At 43.9% G+C, this 25956-nt stretch overlaps 2 protein-coding genes across 4 annotated transcripts in view; one reads left to right on the top strand and one right to left on the bottom strand.

Moving 5' to 3' along the window:
- LOC110485503 (transmembrane channel-like protein 6) overlaps window positions 1–5806 on the top strand; it is a 47600-nt gene extending 41794 nt beyond the window's left edge. For all 3 annotated transcript variants that reach the window (XM_036947995.1, XM_036947993.1, XM_036947994.1), the window contains exons 20-22: window positions 216–294; window positions 3838–3936; window positions 4064–5806. In XM_036947995.1, the coding sequence (XP_036803890.1) occupies window positions 216–294; window positions 3838–3936; window positions 4064–4078 (193 nt within the window). In that variant the 3' untranslated portion in view covers window positions 4079–5806. The remainder of the gene's footprint in view (window positions 1–215; window positions 295–3837; window positions 3937–4063) is intronic.
- LOC110493314 (palmitoleoyl-protein carboxylesterase notum1a) lies at window positions 5354–25537 on the bottom strand. Its single transcript, XM_036948062.1, has 11 exons — window positions 24577–25537; window positions 20632–20684; window positions 18576–18671; window positions 16929–16989; window positions 12593–12651; window positions 11078–11180; window positions 10691–10882; window positions 10398–10495; window positions 9196–9343; window positions 8932–8979; window positions 5354–7797 (listed from the first exon to the last, which is right to left on the bottom strand). The coding sequence occupies exons 1-11, from the start codon at window positions 24954–24956 to the stop codon at window positions 7425–7427; spliced, it is 1611 nt and encodes a 536-aa protein (XP_036803957.1). The 5' UTR covers window positions 24957–25537; the 3' UTR covers window positions 5354–7424.
- Window positions 25538–25956: the final 419 nt, after the last annotated feature.

Below are 25956 nucleotides of genomic sequence, written 5' to 3'. Positions count from 1 at the left end.
GATAGACCGGTGTAAAGACACACATAGAGAGAATCTGTCTGTCTGTCTGACTGAGCGAGCTCACAGCTACATGGTGGAGAACCTCTGTTAGGATGAGAGCTTGAGGGATTTGACACAAACTAAGTTCCTTCAGGTTGCTTTGATCATTTCTGTCAGTATCTCTGTAAAGGAGAAGGTTGTTGTGTGTTTTCATACTGTCTCTCTGTGTCTCTCAGGATAGTGATTTACTTCAACACCCAGGTGGTGGATGGACAGAGGAAGATTATCAGTCTGCTGCAGGAGCAGATAGAAAACGTAACGTCTCTCAACTCTCTTATACAATACTAATGTGACTTAACCCTTTATAACAGTGTGACTTAACCCTTCATAAGTGTGACTTAACCCTTCATAAGAGTGTGACTTAACCCTTTATAACAGTGTGACTTAACCCTTCATAACAGTGTGACTTAACCCTTCATAAGTGTGACTTAACCCTTTATAACAGTGTGACTTAACCCTTCATAACAGTGTGACTTAACCCTTCATAAGTGTGACTTAACCCTTCATAAGTGTGACTTAACCCTTCATAAGTGTGACTTAACCCTTCATAACAGTGTGACTTAACCCTTCATAAGTGTGACTTAACCCTTTATAACAGTGTGACTTAACCCTTCATAAGTGTGACTTAACCCTTCATAAGTGTGACTTAACCCTTCATAAGTGTGACTTAACCCTTCATAACAGTGTGACTTAACCCTTTATAACAGTGTGACTTAACCCTTCATAAGTGTGACTTAACCCTTCATAACAGTGTGACTTAACCCTTCATAACAGTGTGACTTAACTCTTCATAACAGTGTGACTTAACCCTTCATAAGAGTGTGACTTAACCCTTCATAACAGTGTAACTTAACCCTTCATAAGTGTGACTTAACCCTTCATAAGTGTGACTTAACCCTTCATAACAGTGTGACTTAACCCTTCATAACAGTGTTATCCAGATAGCAAACGTTCACCTCCTTTTATTACAGTACTGTCATAATAACACTGTAGTAAATAAGTACCTGTAGAAAACTGACTTTGCTGATAACTACTTTATTGAGAGAAAATGTACTTACTATGACTGTGATGTGGTTGTCTCACCTAGCTATCATAAGATGAATGCACTAACTGTAAGTCTCTCTGGATCAGAGTGTCTGCTAAATGACTCACTAACTGTAAGTCTCTGGGTCAGAGTGTCTGCTAAATGACTCACTAACTGTAAGTCTCTCTGGATCAGAGTGTCTGCTAAATGACTCACTTAACTGTAAGTCTCTCTGAATCAGAGTGTCTGCTAAATGACTCTGGATCAGTGTCTGCTAAATGACTCACTAACTGTAAGATCAGAGTGTCTGCTAAATGACTCACTAACTGTAAGTCTCTGGGTCAGAGTGTCTGCTAAATGACTCACTAACTGTAAGTCTCTCTGGATCAGAGTGTCTGCTACATGACTCACTAACTGTAAGTCTCTCTGAATCAGAGTGTCTGCTAAATGACTCTGGATCAGTGTCTGCTAAATGACTCACTAACTGTAAGATCAGAGTGTCTGCTAAATGACTCACTAACTGTAAGTCTCTCTGGATCAGAGTGTCTGCTAAATGACTCACTAACTGTAAGTCTCTCTGGATCAGAGTGTCTGCTAAATGACTCACTAACTGTAAGTCTCTCTGGATCAGAGTGTCTGCTAAATGACTCACTAACTGTCAGTCTCTCTGGATCAGAGTGTCTGCTAAATGACTCACTAACTGTAAGTCTCTCTGGATCAGAGTGTCTGCTAAATGACTCACTAACTGTAAGTCTCTCTGGATCAGAGTGTCTGCTAAATGACTCTGGATCAGAGTGTCTGCTAAATGACTCACTAACTGTAAGTCTCTCTGGATCAGAGTGTCTGCTAAATGACTCACTAACTGTAAGTCTCTCTGGATCAGAGTGTCTGCTAAATGACTCACTAACTGTAAGTCTCTCTGGATCAGAGTGTCTGCTAAATGACTCTGGATCAGTGTCTGCTAAATGACTCACTAACTGTAAGATCAGAGTGTCTGCTAAATGACTCACTAACTGTAAGTCTCTCTGGATCAGAGTGTCTGCTAAATGACTCACTAACTGTAAGTCTCTCTGGATCAGAGTGTCTGCTAAATGACTCACTAACTGTAAGTCTCTCTGGATCAGAGTGTCTGCTAAATGACTCACTAACTGTAAGTCTCTCTGGATCAGAGTGTCTGCTAAATGACTCACTAACTGTAAGTCTCTCTGGATCAGAGTGTCTGCTAAATGACTCACTAACTGTAAGTCTCTCTGGATCAGAGTGTCTGCTAAATGACTCACTAACTGTAAGTCTCTCTGGATCAGAGTGTCTGCTAAATGACTCACTAACTGTAAGTCTCTCTGGATCAGAGTGTCTGCTAAATGACTCACTAACTGTAAGTCTCTCTGGATCAGAGTGTCTGCTAAATGACTCACTAACTGTAAGTCTCTCTGGATCAGAGTGTCTGCTAAATTACTCAAATGTCAATGTAGAAAATGTACGTTCAACACTCTGTATACAACCACTTAACTTGTCATGGAGTGTTCTAACACTATGTATTCGGTGATAATGGAGTGTTCTAACACTGTGTATTCGGTGATAATGGAGTGTTCTAACACTGTGTATACGGTGATAATGGAGTGTTCTAACACTGTGTATACGGTGATAATGGAGTGTTCTAACACTGTGTATACGGTGATAATGGAGTGTTCTAACACTGTATAATGTGATAATGGAGTGTTCTAACACTGTGTATAATGTGATAATGGAGCGTTCTAACACTGTATAATGTGATAATGGAGTGTTCTAACACTGTGTATAATGTGATAATGGAGCGTTCTAACACTGTGTATAATGTGATAATGGAGCGTTCTAACACTGTGTATAATGTGATAATGGAGCGTTCTAACACTGTGTATAATGTGATAATGGAGTGTTCTAACACTGTGTATAATGTGATAATGGAGCGTTCTAACACTGTGTATAATGTGATAATGGAGTGTTCTAACACTGTGTATAATGTGATAATGGAGTGTTCTAACACTGTGTATAATGTGATAATGGAGCGTTCTAACACTGTATTAATGGAGTGTTCTAACACTGTGTATAAGGTGTTAATGAAGTGTTGTGTAAGGTGTTAAGTGTTCTAACACTGTGTATATAATGTGATAATGGAGCGTTCTAACACTGTGTATAAGGTGTTAATTAAGTGTTGTGTAAGGTGTTAAGTGTTCTAACACTGTGTATATAATGTGATAATGGAGTGTTCTAACACTGTGTATGTAATGTGTTAATGGAGTGTTCTAACACTGTGTTAATGGAGTGTTCTAATACTGTGTATAATGTGATAATGGAGTGTTCTAACGCTGTGTATAATGTGATAATGGAGCGTTCTAACACTGTGTATAATGTGATAATGGAGCGTTCTAACACTGTGTATAATGTGATAATGGAGCGTTCTAACACTGTGTATAATGTGATAATGGAGTGTTCTAACACTGTGTATAAGGTGATAATGGAGTGTTCTAACACTGTGTATAATGTGATAATGGAGTGTTCTAACACTGTGTATAATGTGATAATGGAGTGTTCTAACACTGTGTATAAGGTGATAATGGTGTGTTCTAACACTGTGTATAATGTGATAATGGAGTGTTCTAACACTGTGTATAAGGTGATAATGGAGTGTTCTAACACTGTGTATAATGTGATAATGGAGTGTTCTAACACTGTGTATAAGGTGTTAATGGCCAGCTACAGTTGTTCCCTGGTGACCTGTATCATTGTGTCTCTAGGAAGGGGAGGATAAGAAGTTCCTGATCACTCGTCTCCAGGCCATCCACCAGCAGAAACGACCCCTCTCCCCTCGCAGACTCACCAGTCAGGCCAGTCAGGTGTGTGTATGAGAGAGAGAGTTTGTGCCTGAAGGAGGAGAGTGTGTGTGCATGGCTGCATGCATTCCTTTGTGCCCAATTTTTCCTGGCTCACATTTCTGACCATGTTCTCCTGTCCTCTTCCCAGGATTCCAACTGTTAGCATTCCAACTACTGAAAGGGCATTCTCTCCCTTCTCATTGGAGGGAATATCTCAGAAAATGTCCTGAATGGACCAACCTGGATGTAGCTCTCCTCTGCTGCCTCTGGGAAGAGTTGTTAAGGAATTCTTCAACTGGAAAACTATTCTCATAGGATGTCCTCTTTCCCAGGAAGCTGAGTTGGGACTGGGACTATAAAGGAATTTACTTCTTTACAATAACAAATCCCACAGACGCCAAAACGTGAATCTGATAGGATCCACACTCTTTCCCAGGAAGCTGGTCCTTATAAGGATTGGGAATAGGATTGGGACAAAGCAGGCTTTCCCTCTTCCAATAACAGACTACACTTCATAGGGAAAGACCACTGTCTTTATAGGATCTTACTATGGCCAAGCCATAGGCTACAACTTACTGTAACTAGGCAACATCGGAAAGACCACTGAGTTTTTATGATCTTACTATGGCCAGGCCATAGGCTACACCTTACTGTAACTAGGCTACATAGGAAAGACCACTGAGTTTTTATGATCTTACTATGGCCAAGCCATAGGCTACAACTTACTGTAACTAGGCAACATCGGAAAGACCACCGAGTTTTTATGATCTTACTATGGCCAGGCCATAGGCTCCACCTTACTGTAACTAGGCTACATAGGAAAGACCACTGAGTTTTTATGATCTTACTATGGCCAAGCCATAGGCTACAACTTACTGTAACTAGGCAACATCGGAAAGACCACCGAGTTTTTATGATCTTACTATGGCCAGGCCATAGGCTCCACCTTACTGTAACTAGGCAACATCGGAAAGACCACCGAGTTTTTATGATCTTACTATGGCCAGGCCATAGGCTCCACCTTACTGTAACTAGGCTACATAGGAAAGACCACTGAGTTTTTATGATCTTACTATGGCCAGGCCATAGGCTACACCTTACTGTTTATTCTTCATGTAAATGAAAGGACATGCCACTGTCACAAAACAACGGTTTATCGAAGCTCAATACTTTCAGCCAGGGATCTTTGTCCTTTTTTAAACTTGGATTGGAAGCCCTGGTCATGAGAGAGGATTGGAGGGGTGAAGAGGTGAGGAAACGAGACTGGGATACGGTGTGCTTGTAGGGACACAGAACGGAATGCGCTTTTTTAGAAACAATGTGTTTTTCCCCTCACAGGAACATATCAAATGCCAATAAGCTGCCAACAAAGGGTTAAAACAGTGGCGTTGTTAAGCAGGGTGAATTCTGTGAAATGTAGCATTTGTATTTTTAAAAAAATTGTAAATAGTATGATTTTTTAAAAATTCCTTTTAGATGTTTTTATTGTATAAACTGGTATTTTGTCAACAGCCCTTTCATACCAACTGTGAACAGGTTATTTCTTTCCGTTTCTGATATAAAATGATTTTGATATGTTTTTAATGTTAATTGGTGGTCACCACACTGCTTCTGAAATGGCACTCTTCCCTACATAGTGCACGACTTTATAGGGCGCTGGTCGTACGTAGTGCACTATGTAGAGAATAGGGTACCTTTTTTGGACGCATCCTATGTTTACTGTCTCTGTAGGAAGAATCCACCTCTTAGTATCGGGCGATCTGATTGGTTCGTTCAAACAGGAAATGGTCTTAGAAGATCAACCACTGGATCAGTACGTTATTTGAATGTCTCTTATTGTTTTTAAGTTGTTTTGTTTGTATACTTTATACGTAATTAAATGTTTTTAACATATTTGTGTGTGTATTTGCTTATCTGATGTTTTACCTAGTGGTTATGCTGCACTTGTGCTTTTCAGTGGAGAAATCTAATATAAATCATTGAAACATAAATCCTTCTATTATTCAACACAATTATAATGTACTACAGACATGCAATCAGCACCATAAAAAGAGCTAAATATATCGACAATTTCCAAAGAATCACTTTCCTGTCGTAATACCACTGATCCACCTAATAAATATGAAGTAGAATAGCACTCATACATGATACATCTAATCCAATAAATATCAACTCCAAAGTAGCTTGAGTTTTAGGGTTGCAAAATTCCCAGGTTTCCCAGAAATCCTGGTTGGATGATTCCCAGATTCTCTGTTTATTCCCTCCTGATTCCAGGGAACTTCCAACTGGGATTTCAGGAACATTTTGTGAAAGTTACCGACAATGTGCAACCCTTCATTGAGTTCAAACAGTTAATCACATAACCTTTTAGAGATACTAAAGTATAACCCATTATTATCCTTGTATAAAAGCATATGTGGCTAAAAGCACCATTCAGTATTATTCACCCAGGCAGAGTTGGAAGCAGCAAGAATACAAATGTTTGTAATTCTCAAAACCTCCAGTAGAGAGCGCCATATCATAAATCTCTCCCATTCCCCACCTACTGTATCAGACATCCAGACATCTCTCCCATTCCCCACCTACTGTATCATCCATCCAGACATCTCTCCCATTCCCCACATACTGTATCATCTAGACATCTCTCCCATTCCCCACATACTGTATCATCCATCCAGACATCTCTCCCATTCCCCACATACTGTATCATCTATCCAGACATCTCTCACTCTGCTAGTATCCTATGTTTAGGTGTGGCAGTCTCCATCCCTCTCTGCTGGTGAGTTCATATGTGGCAGTAGGCTATGTGGTCGTTTGAGACAATTCTGATCAATCAGTTCTAGTGAACCCTTGTTACTATGGCTGTGTTTACACAGGCAGCCCAATTCTGGTCTTTTGCCCAATTATTGGGAAAAGACCCTGATCTGATTGGTTAGAAGACCAATTAGTGGAAATAGATCAGAATTAGTCTGCCTGTGTAAACGCAGCCTATGAGGGGCTCGCTGTATTGCCTTCCATATCAGAAGCTTGATTCTGTATCTTCTGTAGCATTGATCAAAATGATCATTGAAGTCTATCAAGTCATTACAGTCGGAGGATTCCACTTCATATACATACACAACTTCTACACCTATTATGCATATATATATTTTCTAAATCCACAAGTCCGTTGTCTTATTTACTTTAAAATGAACAGATTGCACCATCGAGTCCAGTTCAGTTTAGCACAGTAACTTTTTCTGCTCAGTTCTGTTGCTTAGAGTTCAGTTCTGTTGCTTAGACTTCAGTCCTGTTGCTTAGAGTTCAGTCCTGTTGTTTAGAGTTCAGTCCTGTTGCTTAGAGTTCAGTTCTGTTGCTTAGAGTTCAGTTCTGTTGCTTAGAGTTCAGTTCTGTTTCTATTCTGTTGCATTGAGTTCCGTTCATCTCCACCAAAGCGTTCTATGGCCCTGCTGTGTCAGAGTGTGTGTGTGAGCGTTTCATTTCAGCTACCTGTGTGAGTCTCTCCCTGCTCAGTTCCCGTTATTCAGCATCCCCAGCAGTTTCCCTGCGTCCATGCCCTGTTGCTGGGCCATCTTGGCAACATCAAACCCCATGTGTTTCAGGAACTGGATCACGCTCATTTCCTGTCCGGTGATCTGATCCCGTATAGTGGGACAGGTGGGATTACAGTGAGGCCAGGGGCAGCTGTCAATCAGACGCAGAGGACAGCGCCTCGGAGGCGAAGCTGGGGGCAGAGCCTTGTTGGGGGTGGGGTTAGGATTGTTGCTATGGGTGTCGTTGTTGGAGGATCTTTGGTGGAGGTTGTTGTCGTGGAGACCACGGTCCCAGCAGTGTAGGGCTCTGGGGAGGGAGGTTCCTTTGACTTGGATGTCCATCCAGTAACTATGGTAACGGGGAGGAGCGGAAAGGAGGTTAGAAATGGGAGAGGTACTCATTTTTTTGCAAAGCTCCAAATTAAGGTTATGATATGTCTAATCTAAGACCCAGTTATGATATGTCTAATCTAAAACCCAGTTATATGTCTAATCTGAGACCCAGTTATGATATGTCTAATCTAAAACCCAGTTATATGTCTAATCTGAGACCCAGTTATGATATGTCTAATCTGAGACCCAGTTATGATATGTCTAATCTAAGACCCAGTTATGATATGTCTAATCTAAGACCCAGTTATGATATGTCTAATCTAAGACCCAGTTATGATATGTCTAATCTAAAACCCAGTTATGATATGTCTAATCTGAGACCCAGTTATGATATGTCTAATCTGAGACCCAGTTATATGTCTAATCTAAGACCCAGTTATGATATGTCTAATCTAAGACCCAGTTATGATATGTCTAATCTGAGACCCAGTTATGATATGTCTAATCTGAGACCCAGTTATGATATGTCTAATCTAAGACCCAGTTATGATATGTCTAATCTGAGACCCAGTTATATGTCTAATCTAAGACCCAGTTATGACATGTCTAATCTAAGACCCAGTTATGATATGTCTAATCTGAGACCCAGTTATGATATGTCTAATCTGAGACCCAGTTATGATATGTCTAATCTGAGACCCAGTTATGATATGTCTAATCTAAGACCCAGTTATGATATGTCTAATCTGAGACCCAGTTATGATATGTCTAATCTGAGACCCAGTTATGATATGTCTAATCTGAGACCCAGTTATATGTCTAATCTAAGACCCAGTTATGATATGTCTAATCTAAGACCCAGTTATGATATGTCTAATCTAAGACCCAGTTATGATATGTCTAATCTGAGACCCAGTTATGATATGTCTAATCTGAGACCCAGTTATGATATGTCTAATCTAAGACCCAGTTATGATATGTCTAATCTAAGACCCAGTTATGATATGTCTAATCTGAGACCCAGTTATGATATGTCTAATCTAAGAGTAAATTATGGTATGTCTAATCTAAAACCCAGTTATGATATGTCTAATCTGAGACCCAGTTATGATATGTCTAATCTGAGGATGATCAGTGACTGTTCACTCACTTCCTGGTGATGACCTCATGGGATAGGCAGGCTGGAGCAAACAGGGCCCTGGCAGTCAGAACAGACAGATCAATCAACGTGATCAGAGGAGAGTTAACATTCCACATAACATAAAACATTAACATTCTTTAGCGAATAAAACAGGAAGTTATGGTATGTGTGTGTGTTTGTACATTATTGTGTGTGTGTGTGTCTCTGTGTATACTATCCAATGTGTGTGTGTGTCTCTCTGTGTATACTATCCAATGTGTGTGTGTGTCTTACGGGACGTCTTTGAGTGTGTTCCTCAGCTCATTGCCCAGATTCTGTATGTATCTCCATTGTAACTCGTGGACCGGATGACCAGTCAGGTGGATGTTATCTACTGTTAACTGGGCCTCGTCAAATAACCACTGGACCACAAACACTGGACCTAGAGAGGGAGGGGGGGGGGGGAGAGAGGGGTTAGAGGGGGAGGGGGAAGGGAGGAGAGAGGGCGTCTACTTTTAGCTGGGCCTCATCAAATAACCACTGGACCACAAACACTGGACCTAGAGAGAGGGGAGGGGGGGGGAGAGAGGGGTTAGAGGGGGAGGGGGAAGGGAGGAGAGAGGGGGGGGGGGGGCGTCTACTTTTAGCTGGGCCTCATCAAATAACCACTGGACCACAAACACTGGACCTAGAGAGAGGGGAGGGGGGGGAGAGAGGGGGGAAGTGGGGGAGGGAGAGGGGGAAGGGAGGAGAGAGGGGTTAGGGGGGGGAGAGAGGAGGAAGGGAGGAGAGAGGGGGGAAGTGGGGAGGAGAGAGGGGGGAAGTGGGGGGGAGAGGGGGAAGGGAGGAGGGAAGTGGGAGAGGGAGGAGAGAGGGGTTAGAGGGGGGGGGGGCGTCTACTGTTAACTGGGCCTCATCAAATAACCACTGGACCACAAACACTGGACCTAGAGAGAGGGTAGGGGTGGAGAGGGGGGATAGAGGGGTTAGAGGGGTAGGGGGAGGGCGTCCACTGTTAACTGGGCCTCATCAAATAACACTGCACCTGAAGAGAAAGAGAGAGTGCTAGAGAGAGAGAGTGTGAGTGAGAGAGAGTGTGAGTGAGAGGGGGAGAGACACAGAAGAAGAGAGAGAGAGAGAGGGAAGAGACCGTGCTAGAGAGAGACAGAGAAAGAGAGAGTGCTAGAGAGAGACAGACAGAGAGAGAGAGAGTGTGAGTGAGAGGGGGAGAGACACAGAAGAAGAGAGAGAGAGAGAGGGAAGAGACAGTGCTAGAGAGAGACAGAGAAAGAGAGAGTGCTAGAGAGAGACAGACAGAGAGAGAGAGAGAGTGTGAGTGAGAGGGGGAGAGACACAGAAGAAGAGAGAGAGAGAGAGGGAAGAGACAGTGCTAGAGAGAGAGAGAGAGACACATACACAGAGAGAGAGGGGGAAGAGAGAGAGAGAGAGGGAGAGGGAGAAAGGAGAGAGAGAGAGAGTACTAGAAACACTCTTACTCTTGAGCGTGGGGTAGACTTTATATCCGAAGAAGCAGTTCCACTCCTCTCCTATGTGAGTCTGTCTGCAACTCTCTGGCACCACACTACCCCAGTACCTAGACAGGAAACAGGAAGTATAGTCACCGTTGTCACTCGTATGGTCACTCGTTGTCTCTCTCTCTACCTCTCTCTCCCCCACCCTCCTTCTCTCTCCCCCCCTCCCATCCCTCCTTCTATCTCTCCCCCTTCCTCCCTCTTCCACCCTCCCTCCCTCCTCTTTCCCCTCCCTCCTTCCCTCTTCTCTCTCTCACCTGATTCCTCTCCTGATAGCCTCAGTAGGGTCACAGCTGATGGTGCTGTGACAGTCTGTAGATCTGTACTGCTTGTTATCCAGGAACCAGCCAGAATCAGCCAGACCCCGGACCTGAATCTCCCCGTGTCCCCGGGACTCCAGGTGCTCCGCCACACGGTCCACGTTCAGTAGTACACCTGTACCCCCCGCACTGGAAGGGAGAGGGAGGGGGGAGAGAAAGGAAAGGGAGAGAGTGTAAAAAACATTCAGTAATCCAGAGAGGGGGGAATAAGGAGAGTTGGAGAGGTCCAGATTGAGGGAGAAACAGACGGATGTCCAAACAAGTAAGTAAAGTTAAAAGGTTTGAGACTGTGGTGATTTGATCAGACACACACAGTGTCCTGACCTGCTCCCAGCCAGTAGCAGGACCTTAGCGCTGTCCAGTCCTTTAGTAAGCAGCTCATTAACCACCTCCTTAATGATCACTGAGCCCATGAACGCATAGTCACCTGCACAGAGAGAAACATGAAGACAGGCGCAGTAGACACATTGATTGATAGCTTGTTATACAACCGGTGGGTTTAATCCTGAATGCTGATTGGTTAAAACCGGCTAAATCTATGATGTTGAAATGTCTATTTACTCTGTTCTATCTGACTGTGCAATCCACTGTCTCATCAGCCCAGCCAGGCAATTTATAAACTTGATCTCCACTATAAAAAGCATCTAGAGATTCTCACATTTCTTTCAGACTAACATTTAGTTTTCAACAACAGAGATGTGTATAAACCTTGCTGTCTGTCTCTCTGACATTTGCAACATTGTTTAAATATTGAAATTCGATCTCCAGCTGTCCCATAGTAATGAACGCTTCAGGATGAGACAGACAGGAAGCTTTTCTCAGCCAGTCGAAATAATGAATCAGCATATTTTTTGGTGTATACGTTGGGGAGAACAAGTATTTGATACACTGCCGATTTTGCAGGTTTTCCTACTTACAAAGCATGTAGAGGTCTGTAATTTTTTATCATAGGTACACTTCAACTGTGAGACGGAATCTAAAACAAAAATCCAGAAAATCACATTGTATTATTTTTAAGTAATTAATTTGTATTACTTAAAAATCATACAATGTGATTTTCTGTATTTTAGCAGGAAAACCTGCAAAATCGGCAGTGTATTAAATACTTGTTCTCCCCACTGTCTATACAAAGAAATGTCAATAGAAATCAGTTGAAACAAAGTGCAGCTAGTTTGCAGTCTTTCCAGTTCCAGTTTGAAGTGATTGTGTCAGCTGTGTTGTTGGCTAGCTCCTCTGAACAACAGTGTCCTGGCGAGAGAGCACATTTTCTATGTCAGGTGAAATCGCGCCTCATTAGCTCATTGTTGTGGAAGTATCCAAATAAATGTAGTTGGCCAGCTGGCAAGCAAGGGATCAGAACGTTACCAGCCAGTATGGCAATAGAACATTTAGAACCCACGACTGGGTCTCGTCTCTGGCAACCAAACTGATAGAATGAACGAATGGGTCGCGTCTCTGGCAACCAAACTGATAGAACGAACAAATGGGTCGCGTCTCTGGCAACCAAACTGATAGAACGAACGAATGGGTCTCGTCTCTGGCAACCAAACTGATAGAACGAACAAATGGGTCTCGTCTCTGGCAACCAAACTGATAGAACGAACGAATGGGTCTCGTCTCTGGCAACCAAACTGATAGAACGAACAAATGGGTCTCGTCTCTGGCAACCAAACTGATAGAACGAACGAATGGGTCTCGTCTCTGGCAACCGAACTGACAGGCATTATCAGGAATTATCACTTAAATGTCTTGAATTGTTTGAAATAAAATGCAGTGTTTTTCCAAAGAGGCATCCTATTCCCTATAGAGTGCACTATATACTGAACCCATGTTCCCTACTTTGGTCAGTCTTTGCTGAGGCTCCACTCCAGGCATCACTAGAGCAGTATGGGATGAACCTAGAGAGAGAGGAGAGAGAGATCTTCAAGCTTTGTTGATTTCCAAAATGCTTTTGACTCAATTTGGCATGAGGGTCTGCTATACAAATGGGTGGAAAGTGGTGTTGGGGGAAAAACATACGACATTATAAAATTAATGTACACAAACAACAAGTCTGGGGTTAAAATTGGCAAAAGAAAACACACATTTCTTCACACAGGGTCGTGGGGTTAGACAGGGATGCAGCTTAAGCCCCACCCTCTTCAACATATATATCAACGAATTGGCGCGGGCACTAGAAAGGTCAGCAGCACCCGGCCTCACCATATTAGAATCTGAAGTCAAATGTCTACTGTTTGCTGATAATCTGCTGCTTCTGTCCCCAACCAAGGAGGGCCTAACGCAGCACCTAGATCTTATGCACAGATTCTGTCAGACCTGGGCCCTGACCGTAAATCTCAGTAAGACAAAAATAATGGTGTTCCAAAAAAGGTCCAGTCACCAGGACCACAAATACAAATTCCATCTAGACACCGTTGTCCTAGAGCACACAAAAAACTATACATACCTTGGCCTAAACATCAGCGCCACAGGTAACTTCCACAAAGCTGTGAACGATCTGAGAGACAAGGTAAGAAGGGCCTTCTATGCCATCAAAAGGAACATAAATTTCAACATACCAATTAGGATTTGGCTAAAAAAATACTTGAATCAGTCATAGAGCCCATTGCCCTTTATGGTTGTGAGGTTTGGGGTCCGCTCACCTACCAAGATTTCACAAAATGGGACAAACACCAAATGGAGACTCTGCATTCAGAATTCTGCAAACATATCCTCCATGCACAACGTAAAACACCAAATAATGCATGCAGAGCAGAATTAGGCCGATACCCGCTAATTATCAAAATCTAGAAAAGAGCCATTAAATTCTACAACCACCTAAAAGGAAGCGATTCCCAAACCTTCCATAACAAAGTCATCACCTACAGAGAGATGAACCTGGAGAAGAGTCCCCTAAACCTTCCATAACAAAGCCATCACCTACAGAGAGATGAACCTGGAGAAGAGTCCCCTAAGCAAGCTGGTCCTGGGGCTCTGTTCACAAACACAAACACACCCTACAGAGCCCCAGGACAGCAGCACAATTAGACCCAACCAAATCATGAGAAAACAAAAAGATAATTACTTGACACATTGGAAAGAATTAACAAAAAAACAGAGCAAACTAGAATGCTATTTGGCCCTAAACAGAGAGTACACAGAGGCAGAATACCTGACCACTGTGACTGACCCAAACTTAAGAAAAGCTTTGACTATGTACAGACTCAGTGAGCATAGCCTTGCTATTGAGAAAGGCCGCCGTAGGCAGACATGGCTCTCAAGAGAAGACGGGCTATGTGCTCACTGCCCACAAAATGAGGTGGAAACTGAGCTGCACTTCCTAACCTCCTGCCAAATGTATGACCATATTAGAGACACATATTTCGCTCAGATTACACAGACCCACAAATAATTTTTTTAACTATTTTGATAAACTCCCATATCTACTGGGTGAAATACCACAGTGTGCCATTACAGCAGCAATATGTGTGACCTGTTACCACAAGAAAAGGGCAACCAGTGAAGAACAAACACCATTGTAAATGCAAAACATATTTATGTTTATTTATTTTCCCTTTTGTACTTTAACTATTTGCATATCGTTACAACACTGTATATAGACATAATATGACATTTAAAATGTCGTTATTATTTTGGAACTCATTTTTATTGTTTATTATCTTTAAAAAATATATATTTCACCTTTATTTAACCAGGTGGCTAGTTGAGAACAAGTTCTCATTTACAACTGTGACCTGGCCAAGATAAAGCATAGCAGTGCGACACAAACAACAACACAGAGTTACACATGGAAACATACAGTCAATAATACAGTAGAAAAAGTCTATATACAGTGTGTGCAAATGAGGTGAGATAAGGGAGGCAAGGCAATAAATAGGCCATAGTGGCAAAGTAATTACAATTGAATGATTTAATTATCTAATTATCGACAGACAGACAGACAGAGTCCTCAGGGGGAGACAGACAGACAGACAGAGTTAGAAAACCATAACACACAGAGACTCAGAGTGTTCCAGTCAGAGGGAGGAAGAGGTTGTTTGGTAAAGAGCTGCAGCACAACTTTACTGACTCACACTCTGACAAGAGAAAACACCAACCGTTTCATACACAAACACCATAAACAAACACACATATGCAAGAAGGGAGAGAAGAGCGATAGGAGAGAAGAGCGATAGGAGAGAAGAGCGATAGGAGAGAGAGCGATAGGAGAGAAGAGCGATAGGAGAGAGGGCGATAGGAGAGAAGAGCGATAGGAGAGAAGAGCGATAGGAGAGAAGGGCGATAGGAGAGAAGAGCGATAGGAGAGAGAGCGATAGGAGAGAAGAGCGATAGGAGAGAGGGCGATAGGAGAGAAGAGCGATAGGAGAGAAGGGCGATAGGAGAGAAGAGCGATAGGAGAGAAGAGCGATAGGAGAGAGAGCGATAGGAGAGCGATAGGAGAGAAGAGCGATAGGAGAGAGGGCGATAGGAGGGAAGAGCGATAGGAGAGAAGAGCGATAGGAGAGAAGGGCGATAGGAGAGAAGAGCGATAGGAGAGAAGAGCGATAGGAGAGAAGAGCGATAGGAGAGAGAGCGATAGGAGAGAAGAGCGATAGGAGAGAGAGCGATAGGAGAGAAGAGCGATAGGAGAGAAGAGCGATAGGAGAGAGGGCGATAGGAGAGAAGAGCGATAGGAGAGAAGAGCGATAGGAGAGAAGAGCGATAGGAGAGAGAACGATAGGAGAGAAGAGCGATAGGAGTGAGGGCGATAGGAGAGAAGGGCGATAGGAGAGAAGAGCGATAGGAGAGAAGGGCGATAGGAGAGAAGAGCGATAGGAGAGAGAGCGATAGGAGAGAAGAGCGATAGGAGAGAGAGCGATAGGAGAGAGAGCGATAGGAGAGAAGAGCGATAGGAGAGAGGGCGATAGGAGAGAAGAGCGATAGGAGAGAAGGGCGATAGGAGAGAAGGGCGATAGGAGAGAAGAGCGATAGGAGAGAAGAGCGATAGGAGAGAAGGGCGATAGGAGAGAAGAGCGATAGGAGAGAAGAGCGATAGGAGAGAAGAGCGATAGGAGAGAAGAGCGATAGGAGAGAGAGCGACAGGAGAGAAGAGCGATAGGAGAGAAGAGCGATAGGAGAGAAGAGCGATAGGAGAGAAGAGCGATAGGAGAGAGAGCGATAGGAGAGAGAGCGATAGGAGAGAAGAGCGATAGGAGAGAAGAGCGATAGGAGAGAAGAGCGATAGGAGAGAAGGGCGATAGGAGAGAAGAGCGATAGGAGAGAAGGGCGATAGGAGAGAAGAGCGATAGGAGAGAAGAGCGATAGGAGAGAAGAGCGATAGGAGAGAAGAGCGATAGGAGAGAAGGGCGATAGGAGAGAAGGGCGATAGGAGAGAAGAGCGATAGGAGAGAAGAGCGATAGGAGAGAAGAGCGATAGGAGAGAAGAGCGATAGGAGAGAAGAGCGATAGGAGAGAAGGGCGATAGGAGAGAGAGAGCGATAGGAGAGAGAGCGATAGGAGAGAGAGAGCGATAGGAGAGAAGGGCGATAGGAGAGAAGGGCGATAGGAGAGAAGGGCGATAGGAGAGAAGGGCGATAGGAGAGAAGGGCGATAGGAGAGAAGAGCGATAGGAGAGAAGGGCGATAGGAGAGAAGGGCGATAGGAGAGAGAGAGCGATAGGAGAGAGAGAGCGATAGGAGAGAGAGAGAGCGATAGGAGAGAAGAGCGATAGGAGAGAAGAGCGATAGGAGAGAAGAGCGATAGGAGAGAAGAGCGATAGGAGAGAAGAGCGATAGGAGAGAAGAGCGATAGGAGAGAAGGGCGATAGGAGAGAGAGAGCGATAGGAGAGAGAGAGCGATAGGAGAGAGAGAGCGATAGGAGAGAAGAGCGATAGGAGAGAAGGGCGATAGGAGAGAAGGGCGATAGGAGAGAAGGGCGATAGGAGAGAAGGGCGATAGGAGAGAAGGGCGATAGGAGAGAGAGCGATAGGAGAGAAGAGCGATAGGAGAGAAGGGCGATAGGAGAGAAGGGCGATAGGAGAGAAGAGTGATAGGAGAGAAGGGCGATAGGAGAGAAGGGCGATAGGAGAGAAGAGTGATAGGAGAGAAGGGCGATAGGAGAGAAGGGCGATAGGAGAGAGAGGTGACTGAAAAGAAGGAGTCAAATAACGAAGAGAAAAGAGGATGGAGTTCTTACACCATGTTGGCATTCCACCAATAGGGGTTCTCCTCTGGCTGAGGAGACAGAATACCTGTACCTGGAGACAGAGAACCACAGAGAGGGGATAAAGACCCATGGAAATGAAGAGAGGGGGATAAAGACCAATGGAAATGAAGAGAGAGAGATAAAGACCCATGGAAATGAAGAGAGGGGGATAAAGACCAATGGAAATGAAGAGAGAGAGAGAGATAAAGACCCATGGAAATGAAGAGAGGGGGATAAAGACCCATGGAAATGAAGAGAGAGAGGGGATAAAGACCCATGGAAATGAAGAGAGGGGGATAAAGACCCATGGAAATGAAGAGAGAGAGGGGGATAAAGACCCATGGAAATGAAGAGAGGGAGATAAAGACCCATGGAAATGAAGAGAGGGGGATAAAGACCCATGGAAATGAAGAGCGAGAGATAAAGACCCATGGAAATGAAGAGAGGGGGATAAAGACCCATGGAAATGAAGAGAGGGGGATAAAGACCCATGGAAATGAAGAGAGGGGGATAAAGACCCATGGAAATGAAGAGAGGGGGATAAAGACCCATGGAAATGAAGAGAGAGAGGGGATAAAGACCCATGGAAATGAAGAGAGGGGGATAAAGACCCATGGAAATGAAGAGAGGGGGATAAAGACCCATGGAAATGAAGAGAGAGAGGGGATAAAGACCCATGAAAATGAAGAGAGGGGGATAAAGACCCATGGAAATGAAGAGAGGGGGATAAAGACCCATGGAAATGAAGAGAGGGGGATAAAGACCCATGGAAATGAAGAGAGGGGGATAAAGACCCATGGAAATGAAGAGAGGGGGATAAAGACCCATGGAAATGAAGAGAGGGGGATAAATACCCATGGAAATGAAGAGAGAGAGATAAAGACCCATGGAAATGAAGAGAGGGAGATAAAGACCCATGGAAATGAAGAGAGAGATAAAGACCCATGGAAATGAAGAGAGGGGGATAAAGACCCATGGAAATGAAGAGAGGGAGATAAAGACCCATGGAAATGAAGAGAGAGAGATAAAGACCCATGGAAATGAAGAGAGGAGGATAAAGACCCATGGAAATGAAGAGAGAGAGATAAAGACCCATGGAAATGAAGAGAGGGGGATAAAGACCCATGGAAATGAAGAGAGAGAGATAAAGACCCATGGAAATGAAGAGAGAGAGGGGGATAAAGACCCATGGAAATGAAGAGAGAGAGAGAGAGAGAGAGAGAGGGAGAGAGGGAGAGAGAGAGAAGAAAGAGGTACTTGTGAGTGTGAGATTAATTTTGGTAACTAAAACAGACAGACTGACTGAGTTCTACTGATTAATGGGAAACACTAACATTTATATGGCCTGAGATCTTTTCCCTCTACAGCCTGTACTGGACCAATGATTTTTAAAGAGTCAATTCGTTTTTGCAGCAGCTCCCTGAACAGACAAATCATAAGCCTAATTTTGACTGGTTATAACACTTAATACTAGTTTTATTACTAGTTCATAAACATGTTATAAGCATGTTGTACAGTGTTCTGGTGAAGTCTGACTCTGAACATGAATAGCAGAAGTTATAGAAACAGTATTGCTCGCTATTACCATTAATAAACATGTTATGAACTTGTAATAAGTGTTTATAACAGTGTGCTGACCTGTTCTGGTGCGTGGCCACTTGAGGGAGCTCATGAATCTTCTCATTGTCTGGTACCTGGTGTCACAAGTCTGTCTGTTGACACAGTACCATCCACCTACACAGACCAACAACATTACACACAGTACCATCCACCTACACAGACCAACAACAACATTACACACAGTACCATCCACCTACACAGACCAACAACAACATTACACACAGTACCATCCACCTACACAGACCAACAACAACATTACACACAGTACCATCCACCTACACAGACCAACAACATTACACACAGTACCATCCACCTACACAGACCAAAAACATTACACACAATACCATCCACCTACACAGACCAACAACAACATTACACACAGTACCATCCACCTACACAGACAAACAACATTACACACAGTACCATCCACCTACACAGACCAACAACAACATTACACACAGTACCATCCACCTACACAGACCAACAACAACATTACACACAGTACCATCCACCTACACAGACCAACAACAACATTACACACAGTACCATCCACCTACACAGACCAACAACATTACACACAGTACCATCCACCTACACAGACCAACAACATTACACACAGTACCATCCACCTACACAGACCAACAACATTACACACAGTACCATCCACCTACACAGACCAACAACAACAACATTACACACAGTACCATCCACCTACACAGACCAACAACATTACACACAGTACCATCCACCTACACAGACCAACAACATTACACACAGTACCATCCACCTACACAGACCAACAACATTACACACAGTACCATCCACCTACACAGACCAACAACATTACACACAGTACCATCCACCTACACAGACCAACAACATTACACACAGTACCATCCACCTACACAGACCAACAACATTACACACAGTACCATCCACCTACACAGACCAACAACATTACACACAGTACCATCCACCTACACAGACCAACAACATTACACACAGTACCATCCACCTACACAGACCAACAACATTACACACAGTACCATCCACCTACACAGACCAACAACATTACACACAGTACCATCCACCTACACAGACCAACAACAACATTACACACAGTACCATCCACCTACACAGACCAACAACATTACACACAGTACCATCCACCTACACAGACCAACAACATTACACACAGTACCATCCACCTACACAGACCAACAACATTACACACAGTAAAATCCACCTACACAGACCAACAACAACAACATTACACACAGTACCATCCACCTACACAGACCAACAACAACAACATTACACACAGTACCATCCACCTACACAGACCAACAACAACAACATTACACACAGTACCATCCACCTACACAGACCAACAACAACATTACACACAGTACCATCCACCTACACAGAGAAGAACAACAACATTACACACAGTACCATCCACCTACACAGACCAACAACAACAACATTACACACAGTACCATCCACCTACACAGACCAACAACAACATTACACACAGTACCATCCACCTACACAGACCAACAACAACATTACACACAGTACCATCCACCTACACAGACCAACAACAACATTACACACAGTACCATCCACCTACACAGACCAACAACAACATTACACACAGTACCATCCACCTACACAGACCAACAACAACATTACACACAGTACCATCCACCTACACAGACCAACAACAACATTACACACAGTACCATCCACCTACACAGACCAACAACAACATTACACACAGTACCATCCACCTACACAGAGAAGAACAACAACAACAACAACAACAACACAGCACCAGGGTCCAATCCAAGGCCGGTTATAGAGCAGCACACTGCACCTTTTAACGGTCATTTCTCTGCCACTTGTGCAGCTCACATTCACGATAAACACAGTGATTGTCAAGTCAAACGTACATAAACTTTAAGAGGCACATTGTCGGCTGTACAGCGCTCTGCCCTGTAACGTGCCTTGGATTGAAATACACAACAGACAAATACCAGAGCGTTTGGAAGTCTTAAACCTCTCAACTCACCCTCCAAGAATATCAGCCATCTCTTGCTGCCTTTAGATTCCTTGATGTAGTACCTGTACAGGACAATACAAAAACAACCTGTTTTACGGGTGTGTGGGTGTGTGTGTGTGTATGTGTGTGTATGTGTGTGTGTGTGTGTGTGTGTGTGTGTTTCTCCCTCACTCCCCTTTTCTTCTTCAGAGTGGGCCATCTGACAGAATCACATAGTTCAATGTCAATTGGGGATTTTTTTTTATTAGACTGGGGGGGAAAGCAGTGTTGGCAGACCCCGACGCACGCACACACACACACACACACACACACACAGAGAGAATGTATTTCTGAGAATCTACATTCACACACACACACAGAGAGAGTATGTTTTTCTGAGAATCTACATTCACACACACTTGGTTGGGTTTGTGTTATAGACGGCTCCAGAACGTGTGAGGTCCTTTAGGCTTCTGCTTTGAACTAGACTTGAAACATTTGTCTCTGGTTTCCAGCTAAAACACTCAGACAGACAGAGCCCATTCAGATGCCTAAAACACCCTTTCAACGGGGGCCTGTTTGGATGCCTATATCAAAGGAACCCAGGGCCATTATATTAAGGAATGGATTAGTGTGTATAGAAAGTCCTCACCACAGGAGAGTTACACTACTGATGACTGATGACTAGTGGTCCGGCCTGGCAGACACACAGACACACACATAAACAAGGGGACACGTCTTTGGGCTGCATGTGTGAGGTTGTGTGAAACAGACACACACTCATGTGCTGTTATGAGCAGGCAGGTGATGGCATGAACAGACTCCTGTTCTGCAGCTATCCATCTCCATTAGTGAGAGATATGCCAGGTGTTTTAGGTTAAAGAGGATCAACTGTGTCTCTACTGGACAGCTGTTGGAAAGGTAGAATGGAGAGAGACAGAGAGAGACACTGACAGACAGAGAAAAGGAGATTTTAACATCATTGCAACACTGTATATAGACATAATATCACATTTGTAATGTCTTTATTCTTTTGGAACTTCTGTGAGTGTAATGTTTACTGTTAATTTGTATTGTTTATTTCACTTTTGTTTATTATCTATTTCACTTGCTTTGTCAATGTTAACATGTTTCCCATGCCAATAAAGCCCCTTGAATTGAAAGAGAGCAAGCAAGCGACAGACAGACAGACAGGCAGACAGACAGACAGACAGAGCGACAGACAGACAGAGCGACAGACAGACAGAGAGACAGACAGACAGACAGACAGACAGACAAAGAGAAAATTAACTCATATATAAAAATCAGACTTTTAACTTTGGTTTGCCAGGTTGAACATTTATAAATGAAACAGGAGAGAGTAGAGAGGGACGCCAGGTTGAACATTTAAAAATGAAACAGGAGAGAGTAGAGAGGGGCGCCAGGTTGAACATTTAAAAATGAAACAGGAGAGAGTAGAGAGGGGCGCCAGGTTGAACATTTAAAAATGAAACAGGAGAGAGTAGAGAGGGGCGCCAGGTTGAACATTTATAAATGAAAGAGTAGAGAGGGGCGCCAGGTTGAACATTTATAAATGAAACAGGAGAGAGTAGAGAGGGGCGCCAGGTTGAACATTTAAAAATGAAACAGGAGAGAGTAGAGAGGGGCGCCAGGTTGAACATTTAAAAATGAAACAGGAGAGAGTAGAGAGGGGCGCCAGGTTGAACATTTATAAATGAAACAGGAGAGAGTAGAGAGGGGCGCCAGGTTGAACATTTATAAATGAAACAGGAGAGAGTAGAGAGGGGCGCCAGGTTGAACATTTAAAAATGAAACAGGAGAGAGTAGAGAGGGGCGCCAGGTTGAACATTTAAAAATGAAACAGGAGAGAGTAGAGAGGGGCGCCAGGTTGAACATTTATAAATGAAACAGGAGAGAGTAGAGAGGGACGCCAGGTTGAACATTTATAAATGAAACAGGAGAGAGTAGAGAGGGGCGCCAGGTTGGGTTCAAGTAGTGCAAACAAATCAACGTCCGAAGCTTCATTTGTGATTAAGAAACACAGGGAGAGTAAATTCCTCACATCCTCAGACACATTGTTCTTAATAACTCCCCGTGGCTGTGGAGAAATACCCCCCCCCCCCCCCGTATGGGTTTTTACACACACATGCCTATGACCGCGGGAGAAGTGTCGCCTTAGCAGCAGTGATCCACTATACATATAGCCACGCTAGCGTCGCCCTCGTGTGGGTGTTAGCAAGCATGCTAGGTACTGCTAGGTATCAACAGCTAATCCAGTCCGGGCTGGAAGTTATAGTGAGGTTCAATTGGTCAACAGAGATGCAATTGCAATGTTGTGGAGTATTTGGATAAAGTTCAGTGTGCTGGATGGATCTCTGCAGTAACTCTCGAGGGCAGACTGTGTGGTTGAGAGAGGGTTGGGTCCTTCGTGAGAAATTAGCAATTTGTGGTTGGAGGGATAAGCGCCGGTTGTAATTTTCTCTACTGGTTGTCAGATAGAGCAGGCATGCATGCGTGCCCAGAGCGTGTCTGCCTGGCCTTGCATGGCCTCGCGCACCGAAAGTGAGGGTCTATTGAGAGGTCTCTTGTAGTTTGGGATGCTGCTGACACACACAGTCACATCGATGGAGAGAGGAGACACTCACAATTGCTGTTATGCTAATTCTCTCTCCCTCTCTATGTAAAGCGATGTGGGTCTGAGGTCTTTATTTGGGATAGAGTAGGATCACGAGAGGTTCCGTTGTGATGAATCAACTGAATCTCGCTCTCTTTCTGGTTCTCTCCCATTGATTCATAATGGAATAGTCATGTTAAAGATGAATAACACTGTGTTCATAGGGCCTATTCCATTCTTCAACCTTCAGTTGACTTGTGAGCTTGTTCTCACACTGGAGAAGACAAAATACAACTGGCAAAAGGCAGTCTTTCTCTCTCAACACCTGGCAACCATGGTGTGAAACAACATAAGGATTTCAAAGCACTACTTCCCAAAGTCAATTATCACAGTTATTTGACCAAAACATTGGAATTTCACACTGAGGATAAACCCTATTTTCTTCCCGTGAAGAAATCGGCCCATGTTTGTTCCATTGGTCACTATCAACCTATAACTGTCATGGCGCTTTCCTGCAGGGCACCTGTCGCGGCTGGAAGTGGATCTGAGAGGACAACAGGGCTTCCGCTTCGTGGAATGTTTTTACTTTCACACTGTCTTTCATCACAATCATCCATTAGCGTCGCTACATTCCGTTCTAATATAGCGTCCCCTCCTCAATTTCACGTCTCTCTCCAAATGCGCAATATCATGACGCACGGTCTAGAAAACCATTTGGATAAAGCCAAAGGCAACAAGGATAGTAGCCTACAAGAGGATGAGATTTGTCCCTATAGACTCTGATCCGAAGTCGGTCTTGCGTTTTCCCTTCAAAACGGTTGAGGTTATATGGGTTTGGGGAGGGTAAGCTGATCCTAGACCTGTGACGCAAATAAACGCCACTAAATAAACAACCAACCAACCACCACTAAAGCTATACATTGCCTGTCGCCTGCTGAAAAACATTTCACTGTGGCCTCGCGTGCTCTCCTTCCGCAAAATTCCTTTTGTCAAATGTTCCATTGATGAAAGGCATCTGATCTCGCGGTCCGGGCTCCCTCTCTCTCTCTCTCGGGCATCGACATAGATCTCAGAAAGCGCCCGTCCTCTGATCGTGTCATTTTTTATCTATTTCGGTCACATTCGGATTGACATGAAGGGCAGAAAAAGTTGTTGTTGTGGTGGTGATAGATGGATTTCACTCAACCATTGAGAGTTTGATAGACAACTGGAAACGTGTCAAAGTCAAAACGCACAACAAAAGTATGTGATTGTCATGTGAGTTTAGGCTACTTGTGAAATGTTGAAAAGTGAAGTTTAGGGCGACTTTAATTCGGGCCAATTCAGAACTTAAACGTCGAACTTAAAAGTCTTCCACTTACCCCGCTGGGGATCCATCGTTACACGTCGCAGAGGAATTGTCCAAGAAGTGCAGCCTCATGTCCTGGTCCAGCTTCTGCGCCGAGCACGGGTACAGCGACTGCGCCAGGTTTTTAATTTGGGTCATGAAGTTGTCCATGTTCCCCTCGACAGCGGTGAAGTCTAACGGGAAGCTCTCACCGGCTCCGGTCCCCTCTACTACCCGGTCCCTGTATGTTAACGTTGGGGACGGCATGGCCGAGGCTCTCCGGTGTTGCGCGCGGCTGCCCCGTAGCCTCCTCGCCTCTGGTGCACCAATGTGAAGAAGACCCAACAGCAAAGCGGAACGCAGCAACGCCAGAGTCCCTAGAGGCCTACTTCTCTCAGTACTTTGGCTCGTCATTTCAAAAACCTTAAAAGGGAAAAACGATTTAATAGTTCCTTGGGGTAAAAACTAAACAAGAGTGCGTCTGGTCTGGTGAGCTAAATGAAAAAGTTGCAGTGGATGAATTGCCAAAGAGAGTAAAATGTAAACAGAGAGAGAAAGAGTTCCACTTGGCATCGGTGTGTTGTCGACAGAACAATCAGGTGTTCTAAAGGTTCTAGAGCTTGACGTGGGCTGTCCGAACACTCCAAAATGCCTCCACACTAGAACACGTAAAACATTTAAATCATTTCAGTGTGGTGCGTCATTCGCCTTCAATTCCATCCATTAGGGGGGGAAAGCAATGCAATTCAAATAAAAAATATAGGCTATATTAAACCATTAAAAAAAAATAGAAAACAACTTTGAAGTCACTCGAAAAATGTAAAAATGCGGATAAAAATACAAATCAAGCTCATTTTAGTGATTCACCAAAAAGTGCTTGCATCCCCCTTCTATTTCTTGAGATATCCAACGGTTTTCAACGGTTTTCCCTCAGCGCTGATAAGACAGATGGCATCACTTGCTGCTGCTGCTGTCCTGGTCGCAGTTACATTCATACCACCAGGCAGGCACCAGAGGGGTTTTATTCAAACGTTTCCCCCTTTTTCTTTCCCCCAAACCAATCGTTATCGTGGGCTGGTGCTTTGAGGGGCGTGAGTTTCACACACACACACACGTTTGTTTTACTATCCTTGTGGGGACCAAACAAATGATTCCCATTCAAAATTATATTTTCCCTAACCCTTAACCCCTAAACCTGAAATATCAATTTTCCTTGTGGGGACTGGCGAAATGTCCCCAATTGTCCGAATGTTTCTTGGGACTTCTGGTCCCCACGAGGACAGTAATACCAACAACACTCACACGGCACGCCCCCTCATGTCCAGGTTGTTCCCTTTGGTGTTGTTGCCTTCGGTCTCTATTTATGTAGCGTCGTCTCTCTTGTCGTGATGTGTGTTTTGTCCTCTATTTATTT

Source organism: Oncorhynchus mykiss, chromosome 17, assembly GCF_013265735.2.
Source record: "Oncorhynchus mykiss isolate Arlee chromosome 17, USDA_OmykA_1.1, whole genome shotgun sequence".
Taxonomy (NCBI): Eukaryota; Metazoa; Chordata; class Actinopteri; order Salmoniformes; family Salmonidae; genus Oncorhynchus; species Oncorhynchus mykiss.
Note: the sequence above shows the minus strand (reverse complement) of the source record. Positions and strands in the feature narration are given on the sequence as shown.